The following is a 16,085-nucleotide window of genomic DNA, read 5'->3' as shown; positions in this document are numbered from 1 at the left end:
TGAATGTGAAGGCCTAGGACATTACTGTACATCAAGCCCTCCCCCTGAATCCTTCCTACAGGGTCAGAAATAGAACATCAAAGCTGCAAATGCTGCTTCATGAACTCTGTGAGCTGGATGAACATTAACAGGAATCATTATGTGGGATAGATTGATTGGAAATATCTTAGAGAAATTGACTGGGAAGTTGTGGATCACAACAGTAGTGACTGCAGGAGGTAATGAAAGGTGGCCCGAGGATCAGTAGGAAGAAGAAACCAAGGTTACTCAAGAATCTTCTAGAAACCTCCGAGGAACTTAGCGAGACCTTCAAGGATCTTAGTGAGAATGCAAAAAAAAAAAAAAAAAAAAAAAAAGAAAGAAAAAGAAAAGGACCAGTCAGAAATTAAGCATATACTGACTAAAATAAAGAATAATATTCAGGGATTCAAAAGTAGACTAGAGGATCCCAAGAATCAAGTCAATGATTTCAAATATGAGAAAGCAGAACAAACAAACAAACAAAAAACACCCAACCAGAAGTGCAAAAAGAAAAAAGAATCCAAAAATATGAGGATAGTGTAAGGGACCTCTGGGACAAATTCAAGCATACCAACATCCAAATTATGGGGGTGTCAAAAGAAGAGAGCAAGATATTGAAAACCTATTTGAAGAAATAATGACAGAAAGCTTCCCCTACCTGGTGAAAGAAATAGACTTGCAAGTCCAGGAAGTGCAGAGAACCCCAAACAAGAGGAATCCAAAGAGGACCACACCAAGACACATCATAATTAAAATGCCAAGGGCAAAAGTCAAAGAGAAAATCTTGAAAGCAGCAAGAAAAAAAACCAGTTAGTTACCTATAAGGGAGTACCCATATGACTGTCAGCTGATTTCTCAACAGGAACTATGCAGGCCAGAAGGGAGTGGCAAAAAATATTCAAAGTGATGAATAGCAAGAATCTACAACCAAGAATACTCTACCCAGTAAAACCATCATTTAGAATCGAAGGTCAGATAAAGAGCTTCACAGACAAGAAAAAGCTAAAGGAGTTCATCACCACCAAACTAGTATTATATGAAATGCTGAAGGGTATTCTTGAAGAAGGAGGAGGAGAAGAAGAAGAAGAAGAAGAAGAAGAAGAAGAAGGAGGAGGAGAAGGAGAAGAAGAAGAAGAAAAGGGTAAAGTTAAAAAATAAACAAAAAAGTGACAACAAATACATATCTATCAACAAGTGAATCTAAAAATAAAATGAATAAAAAATTCGATGAACGTAATAAACTGGTGACTGGAATAGAATCAGGGGCATAGAAATGGAACAGATTGATGATTCTCAGAGGGAAGGGTGTGTGGGGGTGCGGGAAGAGGTTAGACAAAGATCTTATATACACCCTGACCGGTTTGGCTCAGTGGATATAGCGTCGGCCTACGGACTGAAGGGTCCCAGGTTCGATTCCAGTCAAGGGAATGTACCTTGGTTGCTGGCACATCCCCAGCAGGGGGTGCGCAGGAGGCAGCTGATCGATGTTTCTCTCTCATTGATGTTTCTAACTCTATCCCTCTCTCTTCCTCTCTGTAAAAAGTCAATAAAATATATTATAAAAAAAAGATCTTATATGCATGTATGCAGTACCTTTGGACACAGACAATAGGGTGGCAAAGACCTGTGGTGGGGTGGGAACCTGGTGGTGGGGAGCTGTGGGGGGAAAAAAGAGGGACATCTGTAATAATCTCAACAATAGTTTTTTTTTTTTTAAGAAGGTGTTTAACATGGAGAGGGTATAGAACTGAGGACTCAAATAGTTTGACTTTGGAAATTTGTTTTTGGTTTCATTCACACTATCTGGCACACAGGTTCTCTCTGGCATTGCATTGATGGAAGAAATAAAACTTTTCTATGTTTAACCTATGACAACCAGAATATATTTTTATTTTTATTTATTTTTTTAAAATATATTTTATTGATATTTTATAGAGAGGAAGGGAGAGAGATAGAAAGTTAGAAACATCGATGAGAGAGAAACATCGATCAGCTGCCTCCTGCACATCTCCCACTGGGGATATGCCCGCAACCCAGGTACATGCCCTTGACCGGAATCGAACCTGGGACCTTTCAGTCCGCAGGCCAACGCTCTATCGACTGAGCCAAACCGGTTTCGGCCAGAATATATTTTTAAAGTACAGGGACAGGCTGGATCCATACTGTCACAGAAAGCTTTTACTGAAGTATCAGTGGCACTTAATACCTGTTAAAGTAGCTCCTGTGGAATTGTGTCATTGTCCTCAACAAAGAATTTACAGCAATGAACTCTGAAGACCATGGGCTACATTTGGGAGGACTAACTGCAGTGCCCTCTGTAGTGCTGGAGACACAGGTTCCTCTGTGCTGAAACAGCTCAGTGGATGACTGATGGAGATGTGATCTGTGCACTCATAACTGAGGTGCTGCGAGTAAGAGGGGATCTATTGCCAAACCCCACAAATATTTCTCCTGTCAGAGAAAAAGATGTTCTTCCTGAACCCACATATCCTTCCATTTCTTATAGGAAATTCATTTGCATTATAATCCTATGGAACCACCATCTTTTTTGTGGTCCATTGTTGACCAAAATGTTGTTATAGGCCTCATGACTAGATGTCAAGTGTAGCTCAATAAAGTTCGGAAGTGGGGAGAAGACCATGCATTCCAATCCCTTCAATTTTTGGATAAAGACACTGAGGCTCCCAAAGGAAAAGTTACTCAAAGTCACACAGTTATAATTGACAGAAACAGGACTAGAATCCTTGATCTTCTAATTCTTAATATATTTCACTATATTCCTGTGCCTTCTCCCCCAACTAAGCACCTAAGATCTTAACTGTCCTAGTAGATAATTTTATATCCTGATTTTTACAACTCTCCTATTAAAGAAATGCTACAAATCCATCTAGAAGAATGTATTTCACTAGAGGCCCAGTGCACGGATTCATACACTGGTGGGGTCCCTTGGCCTGGCCTGTGCCCTCTTGTAATCCAGGACCCTTCAGGGGATGTCAGACTGCTGGTTTCGGCCCAATCCCCATACACCAGGCCAAGGGACCCCACCAGTGCACAAATCTGTGCACCGGGACTCTAATATGCATATAAGGTCTTTGGTTAATCTCTTCCCACTCTTCCCCCTTCCCCTCTTCCCCCTGAGATTCATCAGAATATTCCATGTTTCCATGCCTGTGTGTTGAGCATCTGCCCCCTGGTGGTCAGTACGTGTCATAGCTACTGGTCGAAAGGTTGAACGGTCGAATGGTGGAACGGTCGCTTAAGCTTTTATATATATATATATATATATATATATATATATATATATATATATATATATATATATTGCCATTTGTGATTAGGAAGTTCTTCCATACATATAACTCAAATATTTCCTGCAACATGAATCCATTCCTCTTTCGTCTGTTCTTAATGGAAATGGATCACAGATGTTCACTATCACCAATAATATTTATGAAATATGTGTGTAAATATGTGTGCCTGTACAGGCATACCTTGGAGATATTGTAGGTTTGGTTCCAGACCACTGCAATAAAGTGAATATTTCAATAAAGCAATCATAATCTTTTTGCTGGTGGAGGGTCCTGTCTCCAATTTCTAAAAGAGTGCAACATCTGTGAAGCACAATAAAACGAGGTAGGCCTGTAGACACATTCACACACACACACACACACACACACACACACAACCAAAAATTAAGCTTCTTTTCCATAGGTTAAATGACTCCTCAGTGGTAAACCAAGTCAGAAAAATAGCACCTATGAAGGAATATAAGACTTGGGTCTTTTTATTCTGTCCCTTTAATGCTACAGCAAAACCTTGAGCACGAGATGAACCCATGGGGGTGATTTAGCATCTTAATATTAACTAAATATCCAAATTCGGTGATATTTAACTAAATAGGACCTCTGATAGTTAGAACTTCTTTTCTGGATATTTACTTTGGCATCACAAAACAAGATGGCCCAGACTGATCACATATCCTATACCTTTGCCATTTCTAGTTTAGAGTACTAAATATTGCTGATCCAAATGGTATGTGATGGTGAAAAAATATTCAGCTATGGACTCTACTTAAGAGCATCTCACAGTGAAGTACAGTTATTCATATATCTTTGATAAAAAAAACATAGCCACTCTGTCTGAGAAGGTTGTCCTAGTCAGCGGAATGCTCAGTTTTGGGAGGAAGATGATTGCAGTGAAGAGAGATAAGGCCCTGTTTCCTAGAGAACTGGATCAGCTCAATCTCCTCTGGAGATTAGTAGGGTGACAGGTAGTAACTAAATTGTACTCAGACTTCCTGAGCTCTCCTTACTAAGATAAGAAAACAGATTCAGATATTTAAAAATATTTTTATCAGGTAACCAAAAAACCTTATTAAGTAGAACATCTTTTAGATTTCTGAGATTCAATGGACTGAGAGTCCAAACTGAGTTGTCTTGGAAAGAAATAATTCAATCTAACAACTAGGAAAGCTAATGTAAAATAAGTGAAGCATACAGATTGCCAATGTGACCCCTCCCCTGAAACCATCCTAGTAAAGGTAACCACCCTTGCAAAACAAAGCTACTCACGGCAATAAGCTGGTAAGAGTTGTTCATCATGGCTATCAGCATGTTCAGTAGCACTACCAGGGAGATGACATTGTATGTCCCAAACATGGTAGCTCCCACAAACTCTGTGAACTCATGTCTGGCTTTCACATTGGTGACATAGAGATTTAAAAGTCCGAATACAGACCAGAAAAGTGACTGAAGGGTTTCAAAGAGCCTAAAGAGAGAAAAGAACAGGTTAGTTAATTCTTTAGGAAGAGCAAGATGAGAGAAAATGTGGGATGATCTGCTAATAAGGGGGCTGCCATATTTGCATCCAAACAGGTAGACTGATGATCTCACATATTTTGGTCTCTTCCCCAACTCAAACCAGCTAGATCAGTTTGTTTGTTTGTTCTCACTTCTACTTCTTTTTTTTAAAAAATATATTTTATTGATTTTTTACAGAGAGGAAGGGAGAGAGATAGAGAGTTAGAAACATCGATGAGAGAGAAACATCGATCAGCCGCCTCCTGCACATCTCCCACTGGGGATGTGCCCGCAACCCAGGAACATGCCCTTGACCAGAATCGAACCTGGGACCCTTCAGTCTGCAGGCCGACGCTCTATCCACTGAGCCAAACCGGTTTTGGTGTCACTTCTACTTCTTATGCTTTGTCTTTCCACCTATAATACCATCTCCCTCTTCTTAGTCTCCATAGAACCTATAGTACTGCAAGACTTATTTCAAGGGCTGAAGACTTCCTCCACCAAACTTTCTCATCTTCAGACCATATGACTTACCATCAGTTGAATTACATAGAGGGAGAAATACAGTGGCAGTTGCATTATGGTGCTTGGATTATATTGTTGTGGATTAAAATGTCAGCTCTGACATTTGCTAGCTGAGTGAACATGAGCACTTATCATTTGTAATACTTCTATTGTGGTTCCCATAGCTCCCAGGATGGTGCTCAACTCAGTTGAGAAGCTTACAGATTTTTGAATTAATACTTTATATGGGTTATTTTTAATGGTATATCCTATATAATAAAGAAGTAATATACAAATTGACCATCATGCCCTCACAAGATGGCGGCGCCCACAGTGGGGGTGGGCCTGGCCACTCCGCGGGCCTGCCACCAGAGTTACCTCTGCCCTGCTGGGGGCTTTGGGTCCTCCTGCACCCCCCACTGACTGACAGCTCGCCCAGGCTCCTCCAACCAGCTGCCCATCCCTCTCTTCCTCCCTCCCCCAAAGCTGAAGCCTGACTGTGGTGTCCAACAAATTGGAAGTTATAACTCATGTCATTGAGAGTATCCTCCATTCTTCAGCCAGGGCTGCCTGCTCCACATGCCTGCCACCAGAGTCCCCTCAGCCCCGAGTCCCCTCACCCCTGCCAGGGGCCTTGGGTCCTCCTGCACCCCCACTGACTGAGGCTCAGGCAAGCAGGGCCGGCCTAGGTGCAGGCAAGCCTCGGATGGTGGCTGCCCACCCGCCCAGGGCTGGCCTGAGCTCAGGTAACCAGGGCCCGCCGAGGCTTGTGCTACTGGCAGTGGCAGCAGCAGAGGTGTGATGGGGGTGTTGCCTTTCCCTAATTGCTGGGTCGCCTCCTGCCCCTGAGGGATCCCAGACTGTGAGAGGGGGCAGGCCGGGCTGAGGGACTCCCCCCACCCCCCGCACTCCAGTGCTTGAATTTTCATGCACTGGGCCTCTAGTTAACTAATAATTATTGAGTACTATAAAAGCACACTAAGCACTTTTACACACATTATCATTATGATCCTTATAAAAACTTTGTTACTGCTGAGGAAACAGAGGTTCAGAGATTGAATGACTTGCTCATGGTCACCCAGCTATAAGTGTTTATTAACTATTTGATTTTGGAAAAGTTACATAGCCACTTTAAACTCCAAGTTTCCTGATCTCTAAAATAGTTATTGATAGGATAAATACCAATTGTTAACATTTGTTGTGCTCTTACTATACGGCAGGCACTGTGGGGTTTTCACTGTATTATAATATTTGATTCTCAGAATAACCCTATGAAGTAGATACTATTTTTTTTTTCAAATGAGAAGCTGAGGTACAGAGTGGTCACACAGGCAGGAAGAGGTAGGATTTGCACCCAGTTCTTCTGACTCTGGAGCCCACACACTTAACCACCTTACTCTATCGTATAAGATACTGCACTCAACACAGTGTCTGGGGTATGGTTAGCATAAAAAAGGCAGTTATTCTAATTGTTTGCTATGAACTTCTTGAGGATAAGGATGCCATCTTATTCATTGTGCTCATTGCTTGGCACATAGCAGTTTGCTGAATAAATGTTGAATAACTATACAAGATGACAGGAGATGAAAATAACTAAAGAAAGTACAAACAAATGGCACCACCCTGTGATGATCGTATTTAGAAGGCTATGAACTGAAATTAGGGGAGAAAACTGAAGACAATCAATAAGGACCTTTAGTATCTGGACAGGAAAAAAAGAAAAGCCTTTGAGGGGACTAAGTTTTTATCCACATACATAATATGGGAAAATATGGACTGAATGTTAGGTAGAGAAATCAACATTGATTAGAAATAGCCATAAATGAATGGTGATAGTCTACAAGGAGGTTGTAAATGACCTGCTAAGTCACAGCTCTGTGCTATTTAGCTATAAATGCATTTAAAAAATATATATTTTATTGATTTCAGAGAGGGAGGGAGAGAGAGAGAGATAGAAACATTAATGGGAAAGAGAGTCATTGATCAGCTGTCTCTTGATGCCCCCTACTGGGGATCGAGCCTGCAACCTGGGCATGTGCCCTTGACTGGAATCGAATCTGGGATCCTTCAATCTGCAGGCCGACACTCTATCCACTGAGCCAAACCAGCTAGGGCTGCATTTGTTATTATTGTAGTTTTACACAACAAATTTTACATGGTTTACAAAACCAGTCTTATACCTGCATACGTGAATAAAGCAGAGTGGAGCATGTATGCCTAAATTGAAATCCTGACTCTGCCACTGATCATCTATGTGACTGGGAGCAGCCTGCTTAACTTCTTTGTGCCCTAATTTCTCCATTTGTAAAATAGTTAATGATAATAGCTACCTGATAGCATGGTTGTAAAGATTATATGAGTTAATTCATGTAAAGCTCATTTTGTTATAGTGCCTGGACCTCACACTCAGTAAATATTATTTTTATGAGTATTACTAATCATCAACCCAAATACAGCTTTGTTGTTGTTTTGCTTTTATTGTCCTTATAGATTGTCATTCATTTGCATATCTAGTTACATAATTGAAATCAGAGTGTATATAAATTTTGTGGTTTTAAAAATTGTAGATTTTTGTATATATATATATGTGTATATATATATATATATATATATATATATATATATATATATATATATATATATATATACATATATATTCTTCAAAGGTAACATTTCAATAGCTGCCCAATATTCTATCTAGCAAATACCAAGCTGGTCTGAGAGTGTTATCAATGCTTTTGATGAGTATAGATGCTAAGCTTCTTAGATTTTCAGATTATACAAGACTGGGGATGTTAGCTAATAGATTGAGTGACAGGATAAAGTTTCAAAAACATTTTAACAGCCTGAAACAATGTGCTAGAACTAATGAGATGGCATTTAATAGGGATCAATGTAGAGCTTTGCTCTCAGGCCAAGTGCCCAAGTACAAAATGAGGGAGATTGGAGAAAGGCCAAGGGTTTTTGCTGATAGCAAGTTCGAAGTTGATCAGCAGAACGAAAGAGCTGGCCAGTTACTTCAACCATATGGGGGGAGGGTAAAACAGAAGTAGATCTTCTAGAATTAAAGATAGGATTGCTATTGGACTTCATTCTTTTCACTCAGTTATTTAACGGGCATGTTGAACACCTTTATGTCTTAGTTTCTTCTATGATATGTACAAAGCTTACCAAGCTGGGGATCTCAGTATGGTGAGAGACAATAAATTACTAAAATACAGCAGATTATTTATTATACTGGAGATGTAGTTAGAAGGCCATGGAAAAGACAGAAGGAGACTGTTACTGAGGGCAAAGTCAGAGTAAGAAAAGACTTAAAGAGCAGGTGATGCTTTGGCAGAGACTTATAGGATGGTTACAAGTTTTCCAGGCTGAGGATGGGCATTTTAGGCAGAAGGAATGGTATGTTATGTGTGAAGACTATAGGGCTGAGATGCTCCCCTGTAGTTGGAAAAGAGCAAGAAAGATGTTGACTATGAAGGATAGGAGTAAGAGGGTGGAGAGGTAGAGTCCAGATAACTAAATCCTGTGTGCTATGGTAAAGAGGTGGATTTTACACTGGAGAATACTCAGCTACCTGATGAGCATTAAGCCAGGGGGATGACAGGATAACCCTGGTATTTAGAAAGAAACCTGCATGTGGCAGGTGGAAAGTTATTTGGAGAAGAGATAAGACTTAAGGCTGGCACATGGAACATTTTCTAGGATAAACTCACATGTTAGGACACAAAACAAGTCTTAATAAATTTAAGAAGATGGAAATCATATCAAGCATATTCTCTGACCATAGTGGCATGAAACTAGAAATCAATCACAAGAAAACAAAACAAAACAAAAAACACACAAAGACATATAAGCATAACCAATGGACACAGACACCAGGGGGGTGAGGGCATGAGTGGGGGATGGGGGGCAATGAGGGAATAAGAACACATATGTAATACCTTAATCAATAAAAAAAAGGAAAACACAAAGAAATGGAGGCTAAGTAACATTACTAAACACTGAATGACTTAAAAACGAGATCAAGGAAGAAATCAAAATATAACTTGAAACAAATGAAAATGAAGATACAACAACCCCAAATCAATGGGGCACAACAAAAATAGTCCTACAAATGAAATTCATAGGACTACAGGCCTAAAATCAGAAATAAGAAGAATCTAAAATAAACAATCTAAGTTTACACTTAAAAGTACTATGAAATTAACAGCAACAAAAAAGGCCATAATGTCTAGATTCTAGAAGAAATAAAAATCAGAGCAGAAATAAACAAAATAGAGTCTAAAAAATATGAAAGGTAAGTGAAACCAAGTGCTGGTTCTTTGAAAAGATAAACAAGATTAATAAGCCTTTAACAGACTCATCAAGAAAAAAAAGAGAGAGGAACCAAATAAATAAAATTGGAAATTAAAGAGGAGAAGTAACAACTGACTCCACAGAAATAAAAAAGGATTGTAAGAAAGAATTATAAATAATTATATGCCAACAAATTGGACAATCTGGACAAAATGGATAAATTCCTAGAATAAAACAATCTTCTAAAACCGAATCAGGAAGAATCAGATAATCTGAATAGACAGACTACAACTAATGAAATTAAAGCAGTAATAAAACAAAAACTTTCAACAAACAAAAGTTCTGGATTGGACAGCTTCACAGGTGAATTGTACCAAACATTCAAAGAAGAACTAATACCGATCCTTCTCAAATTACTCCCAAAATTCAAGAGGAGGCAAGACTCCCAAGCTCACTTCATGAGGCCAGTAGTATCCTAAATGTAAAACCAGATAAAGACACTACAAAGAAAGAAAATTATAGGCCAATATCTCTGATGAACATAATGCTGAAACCCTCAACAAAATATTAGCGAACTGGATCCAGCAATACATTAAAAAGATCATACATCATGATCAACTTGGATTTATTCCTGGGATGCAAGGTTGGTACAATATCCACAAATCAATAAACATGATACACCACGTAAACAAAATGAAAGATAAAAACCTCATGCTCATACCAATATATTCAGAAATAGCATTTAATAAAATCCAGCACCCAATTATGATAAACACTCTCAGAAAAGTGGGAATAGAGGCAACATGCCTCAACATAATAAAGGCCATATATGACAAACTCACAGCCAGCATCATACTCAATGGGCAAAATCTAAAAGCGTTTTTCTTATGATTGGTAACAAGTAAGGGATGCATGCTTTCACCACTCTTACTCAACATAGTCCTATCTACAGTGATCAGACAAGAAGAAAAAATAAAAGGCATGCAAATTGAAAAGGAAAAGGTAAAACTGTCATTATTTTCATATGACATGATACTGTATATTGAGAACCCTAAAGGTTCCACCAAAATTACTAGACCTGATAAATGAATTCAGTAAAGTAGCAGGATACAAAATCAATATCTAGAAATCAGTTGTATTTTATACACCAACTAGAGGCCTGGTGCATGAAATTCGTACATGGGCAGAGGTATCCCTCAGCCTGGCCTGCACCCTATCCAATCTGGGACCCCTTGGGAGATGTTCAACTGCCGGACATCCTTCTCACAATCTGGAACTGCTGGCTCCCAATTGCTTGCCTGCCTGCCAATTGCCCCTAACTGCTTCTGCCTGCCAGCCTGATCACCCCCTAACCACTCCCCTGCCAGCCTGATTAAAGCCTAACTGCTCCCTTGCAGGCCCGGTTGCCCCCAACTGCCCTCCCCTGCTAGCCCGGTCTCTTCCAACTGCCCTCCCCTGCAGGCCTGGTCCCCCCCAGCTGCCCTTCCCTGCTGGCCATCTTGTGGTTGTGGGCACCTCCATCTTTGAGGGCGTGACAGTCAATTAGCATATTCTCTCCTTATTGCCTGTGGGTGCCGCCACCTTTGAAGGTGGGGCAGTCAATTAGCATATTCCCTCCCTATTGGCTGTGGGCGCCGCCATCTTTGTGATGGTGTGAGGGTCAATTAGCATATTCCATCTTTATTAGATAGGATAATGAACTATTATAAAAAAAAAAACTAAGAAAACAATTCCATTTACAATTGCATCAAAATAAATAAATTACCTAGGAATAATTTTAACTAAGGAGGTAAAAGATCTATACTCAGAAAATTATAAAACACTGAAGAAAGAAATTAAAGAAGATACAAACAAATGAAAGTATATTCCATGTCCATAGATAGGAAGAATTCACATAATTAAAATATCCATATTTCCCAAAGAAGTCTATAGATTCCACACAATTCTTATCAAGATACTAATGGCGTATTTCACAGAACTAGAACAAATATTCCAAAAATTTATATGAAATCACAAAAGTCCCTGAATAGGCATAGTAATCTTGACAAATAATAACAAGGTTGGAGGACTCACATTGCCTAATATCAAGCTGTACTACACGGCCATAGAAATCTAAACAGCATAGTACTGTCATAAAAAAAGACATTAAGATCAGTGGAACAGAATAGAGAGCCCAGAAATAAACCCACACCTTTATGGTCAATTAATAGTTTACAAAGGATGCAAAACATACAATAGGGTAAAGATAGCCTATTCAATAAATGATGTTGGGAAAACTGATCAGATACATGCAAAAAAATGAAACTAGACTATCTTCTTACATGATACACAAGAATAAACTAAAAATGGATTAAAGACTTACATATAAGACTTGAAATCATAAAAATCCTTGACGAAAACTCTGACATTTCTCTTAGCCCAAGGATATACATAAAAAACCAAGAGAAACAAAATAAAAAATAAAAAATGGGACTATATCAAACTAAAAAGTTTTGCACAGCAAAGGAAACCATCAACAAAATGAAAAGACAATCCATTAAATAGAAAAACATATTTACCAATGATACATCTTATAAGGGGTTATGCCCACTTCTCCCAAGAGGACATACCAATGGCCAATAGACATATGCAAAGATGTTCAACGTCACTAATTTACAGAGAGCTGCAAATTAAAACCATAATGAGATATTAACTAGCACCTGTCAGAATGGCTATCATTAATAAATCAACAAACAACAAGTGTTGGCCAGGATGTGGAGAAAAGGGAACCCTCGTGCACTGTTGGTTGGAATGTAGATTGGTGCAGCCACTAAGGAAAACAGTATAGAGGTTCTTCAAAAAATTAAAAATGTCCACTGCCTTATGACCTAGTGATTCCACTTCTGGGAACTTTTCCGAAGAAACCCAAAACACTAGAACTGATAAATTTGGAAGAATATATGCAACCCTATGTTCATTGCAGCATTATTTACAATAGCCAAGATTTGGATGCAGCCTAAGTGCCCATCAGTAGATGAGTGGATAATAAAGCTGTGGTACAGTAATGCAATGAAATATTACTCGGCTGTAAAAAAAGAAGGAAATCCTTACCCTTTGTAACAGCATGGATGGACATGGAGAGTTTTATGCTAAATGAAATAAGCCAGTCACAAGTACCATATGATTTCACTTATATGTAGAATCTAATGAACAAAATAGAAACAGATTCATAGGTACAGAGAACAGATGGAGAGGGGTTGGAGGGCTGGGTGAAAAGGTGAAGTGATTAACACCCTCCACCCCAAAAAGAAATTCTAGACACAGATTACAGTATTGTGATTGCCAGATGGATAGGGTCATGAGGCAAGGTAAAAGAGGGTAAAGGAAGGAATAAATGGTCATGGAAGGAGACTTGACTTTGAGTGATGAACACATAATATAATATAAAGATGATGTATTATAGAATTGTACACTTGAAACCTTATAATTGCATTAACCAATGTCACCTCAATAAATTCAATATTTTTTTTGAAAGGAAAGACTTAAATCTGGGAGACAAGTTAAGCATGCAGCAGTTCTTGGAACATAATTTAGACCTGAATAAAGACACCAAGACAGTGGTGTGTGTGTATGTGTGTGTGTGTGTGTGTGTGTGTGTGTGTGTGTGTGTGTGTGTCTAGAGGATGAAGTCAAGAAATATTTAGGAAATAGAACTAACAGGGCTGAGTGAAAGACTAGATGTGTTGCATGAGAGAGAGGGTGAGAGTCCCAGATGATGCCTAGGATTCTGGTTGGTGTTACTTAATAAGGTGATGAATTAAAGTGAAAATAGGTTTGGGATGGGGATATGGAGATAAGGCATTTACCTGTGGATATTTTGTGTTTGAGAGGCCTGTGACACAGCCAGGTGTATTCAAGAGGCATTTGGAGATAAGGGCTTGGGTCTCAGAAAGAGACACAAGACCAGAAAGTTAGCTTCTTACCACCTCCACCCTTTTTCTCTCACAAGTCCTGTTCAATCAGAATGGTGATGCCTTCCCAGTTGCTTCTCTTGACAGTAGATGAAGGCCAAGCACTCCCAGTATGGAATTCTGAACTAAAACCACCAATAGTACTGTCATGTGGTTGTAAGCAAGGACAATAAAGTCCCCTTGAATTATGTGCCAAGGGGAAAAAAAAAGATTTTTCCTTCTTTTAAGCCAAAGAATAGCAATGGCATCTGTAGAATCAGAAGAAAAAGGATGACAATAAGCGTGCCGTACTTTGTTCTAGGCATACAAACAAGTTCACTTTCCCCTTCTCTAAAAGCTGAGTCTTTCTGATAGCCTGAGTAGCATGTATTTTAGTAGGTTTATACAGAAAATGCCCGAGTTGAGTAATTTAAAAGAAAACATAAATCAGAGTCAGACCTGTATGGAAGGAGAAAAAATCAACACCTAGAGAAAAGTTGAGCTAATATTACTGTTGATTTGACCCCAGCAGGATGATGCTTCTTCATAACTGACCCCCCAAGATGTCATTTTTTGTGTGACAGTGCCCATTCTTGTCAATTATCCCTGCTGGGAAAGTTATGGGAGCAAAATGTCAGTTGGCAACAGGGGTGTTAATAATCACTACAGACTTGCAAGAAGGTGTTTCATAAACTTCCTAAGCATAGTTTATATGAAAGGGTAATTGGCAGGGACCTGGCATCCTGGAAAACACCTTGCATTCAGGTGTTCAATTCTGTTGAATGCTTTGATGGGAACAAATATAGTCTCCTAGTGCTTAAGCCACTACAAAATTGCTCTTTATATTAAAAACAGGTTGATGTGAAATCTGTCTCTAGAGTTATGCAGGAAAGGAAGCAGTTCCTTGTCTGGAGGCACTAGCAAGGTGACCAGTTGCCATTAAACACCCAAGGTTGGCTTAATAAAAATAGCACTATTTCTTTGTCAACTCATTTTGGCCTCTCTTTCCTTTCACAGGAGTCTGGTTTCTCTATCCAAAATTTTACCCTGAGAGGCAATAATTATGGCCTCGTGGAGGGGGTGGGCACTGCAAAATGGGCAATAGAATAAGCTAACATTTTTCAAACTCTGTTCACTGGAACATCATCCTGGCCAATACATTAGGGGAAACCTCTCACTACATTGTACATTCACAATGGAAAGTCTGAGAGGTCCTGCAATGAAGACATCTTTTAAAATTTGTCTTAGCATTTTCAAAACACATTTGATCTTAGATCCTGTTTTTATGTCTATTAACATTTCCCTGATCTGTGGTTATTTGTAACCCATTTTAGGAAATGCTGCTAGAGGCAAATAATAGGAATAAGCTAGGTAGCATTGTTTTTTCTCTTCTCAGTTTGTGCAGCTTGGGGTCAAGCAGAAACACTTTTTTCTTGACCTTTGCTAATGAACAGCTTTCTAGAATATCTGAGTTCACTAAAGTGCCTCAGTTTATAGAGTTAAAGGGAAAAATTATATCTTAATTTAATGACTATGAATATCTCACAAACTTGGGGTCATTGTTGTGATATTGATGAGTGGCACTTCCCAAAACTTGGGGTGGAGATGGGCAATGTATAGGCCAGTGAGACCAGGGTAATCCCATCACCACTCCTGAACCTAACACATTTCCTGAAGTGTGCTTATTTGCTTTCTATTGTCTATTTCTCTGATAGTGATTTGCCAGAAAAGAAAAGCCACACTTAAGGCTTGAAGGTCCTAAAGAAGCAGATATTGAATTTGCAAAGAAAAGTTACAGGAGTTCCATGTGTCCGGAGGTAGTAGACTCATGGACAAAGAGTCTTGAGCTGTCTCCTGTGTCCCCAGTAGGAATGGTAAACATTTCCAATCAGTGCTTGGTACCCTTTCGCCCACCTGAAACCTTAAATTAATCCTAGAAGGTAAGCTGATTTTAATCTCTTTCAGCCTGTCCTCTCTTGCTAGCTTACTTCTGTGAAAGGTGGTGCAGTTGTCACTGGGAGATGCTCACAAGCTTTTGCCATAACCCCATTCTACACTCCACATAAGATTATGACACAGAGCATTTGTCCCTACCATCATTCCAGCTTCTATTCTACACCATGTGTGCTCAAGCAACCTTATTGATTCCCATTTAGTATGTCCAATTAACATGACTTCTGTTTTACAATCCTAGGTAGGGAAAACATTCCTCAATCAGATATAATGCCCATCCCAATAATACAATCATGTAAAAGAGATGCAACCACTTCACATAAAGCCCATTCAAACATGCCAATTCTACAAATGTTGATATTAATCCCATCAACCCTTGTGTTTCTAACTGCAGCCTCTAGTATGTCTTCATCAACAGGTTTTGATTTTATAATACTGGGTAGGGGAAGTGTTCCACTGTCAGATATATATCTATTTCCTTAAAACATTCAGGAAGAGGAGACACACCTTCTTTACATAAAGCCTGCTCAAACATTCCAACTTTCATAATTCTATCAACCCTTACATTTTTATATTCCCT

At 39.2% G+C, this 16,085-nt stretch overlaps 1 protein-coding gene across 1 annotated transcript in view; it reads right to left on the bottom strand.

The window, feature by feature from the left end:
- Window positions 1–16,085, bottom strand: part of TRPC5 (transient receptor potential cation channel subfamily C member 5) — a 161,994-nt gene that overhangs the window by 51,258 nt on the left and 94,651 nt on the right. The window contains exon 6 of the mRNA XM_036306008.1: window positions 4,593–4,788. Within this exon, the coding sequence (XP_036161901.1) occupies window positions 4,593–4,788 (196 nt within the window). The remainder of the gene's footprint in view (window positions 1–4,592; window positions 4,789–16,085) is intronic.

Source organism: Myotis myotis, unplaced genomic scaffold, assembly GCF_014108235.1.
Source record: "Myotis myotis isolate mMyoMyo1 unplaced genomic scaffold, mMyoMyo1.p scaffold_m19_p_4, whole genome shotgun sequence".
Taxonomy (NCBI): Eukaryota; Metazoa; Chordata; class Mammalia; order Chiroptera; family Vespertilionidae; genus Myotis; species Myotis myotis.
The sequence above is the reverse complement of the archived record's forward strand: the minus strand, read 5'-3'. Positions and strand labels throughout refer to the sequence as shown.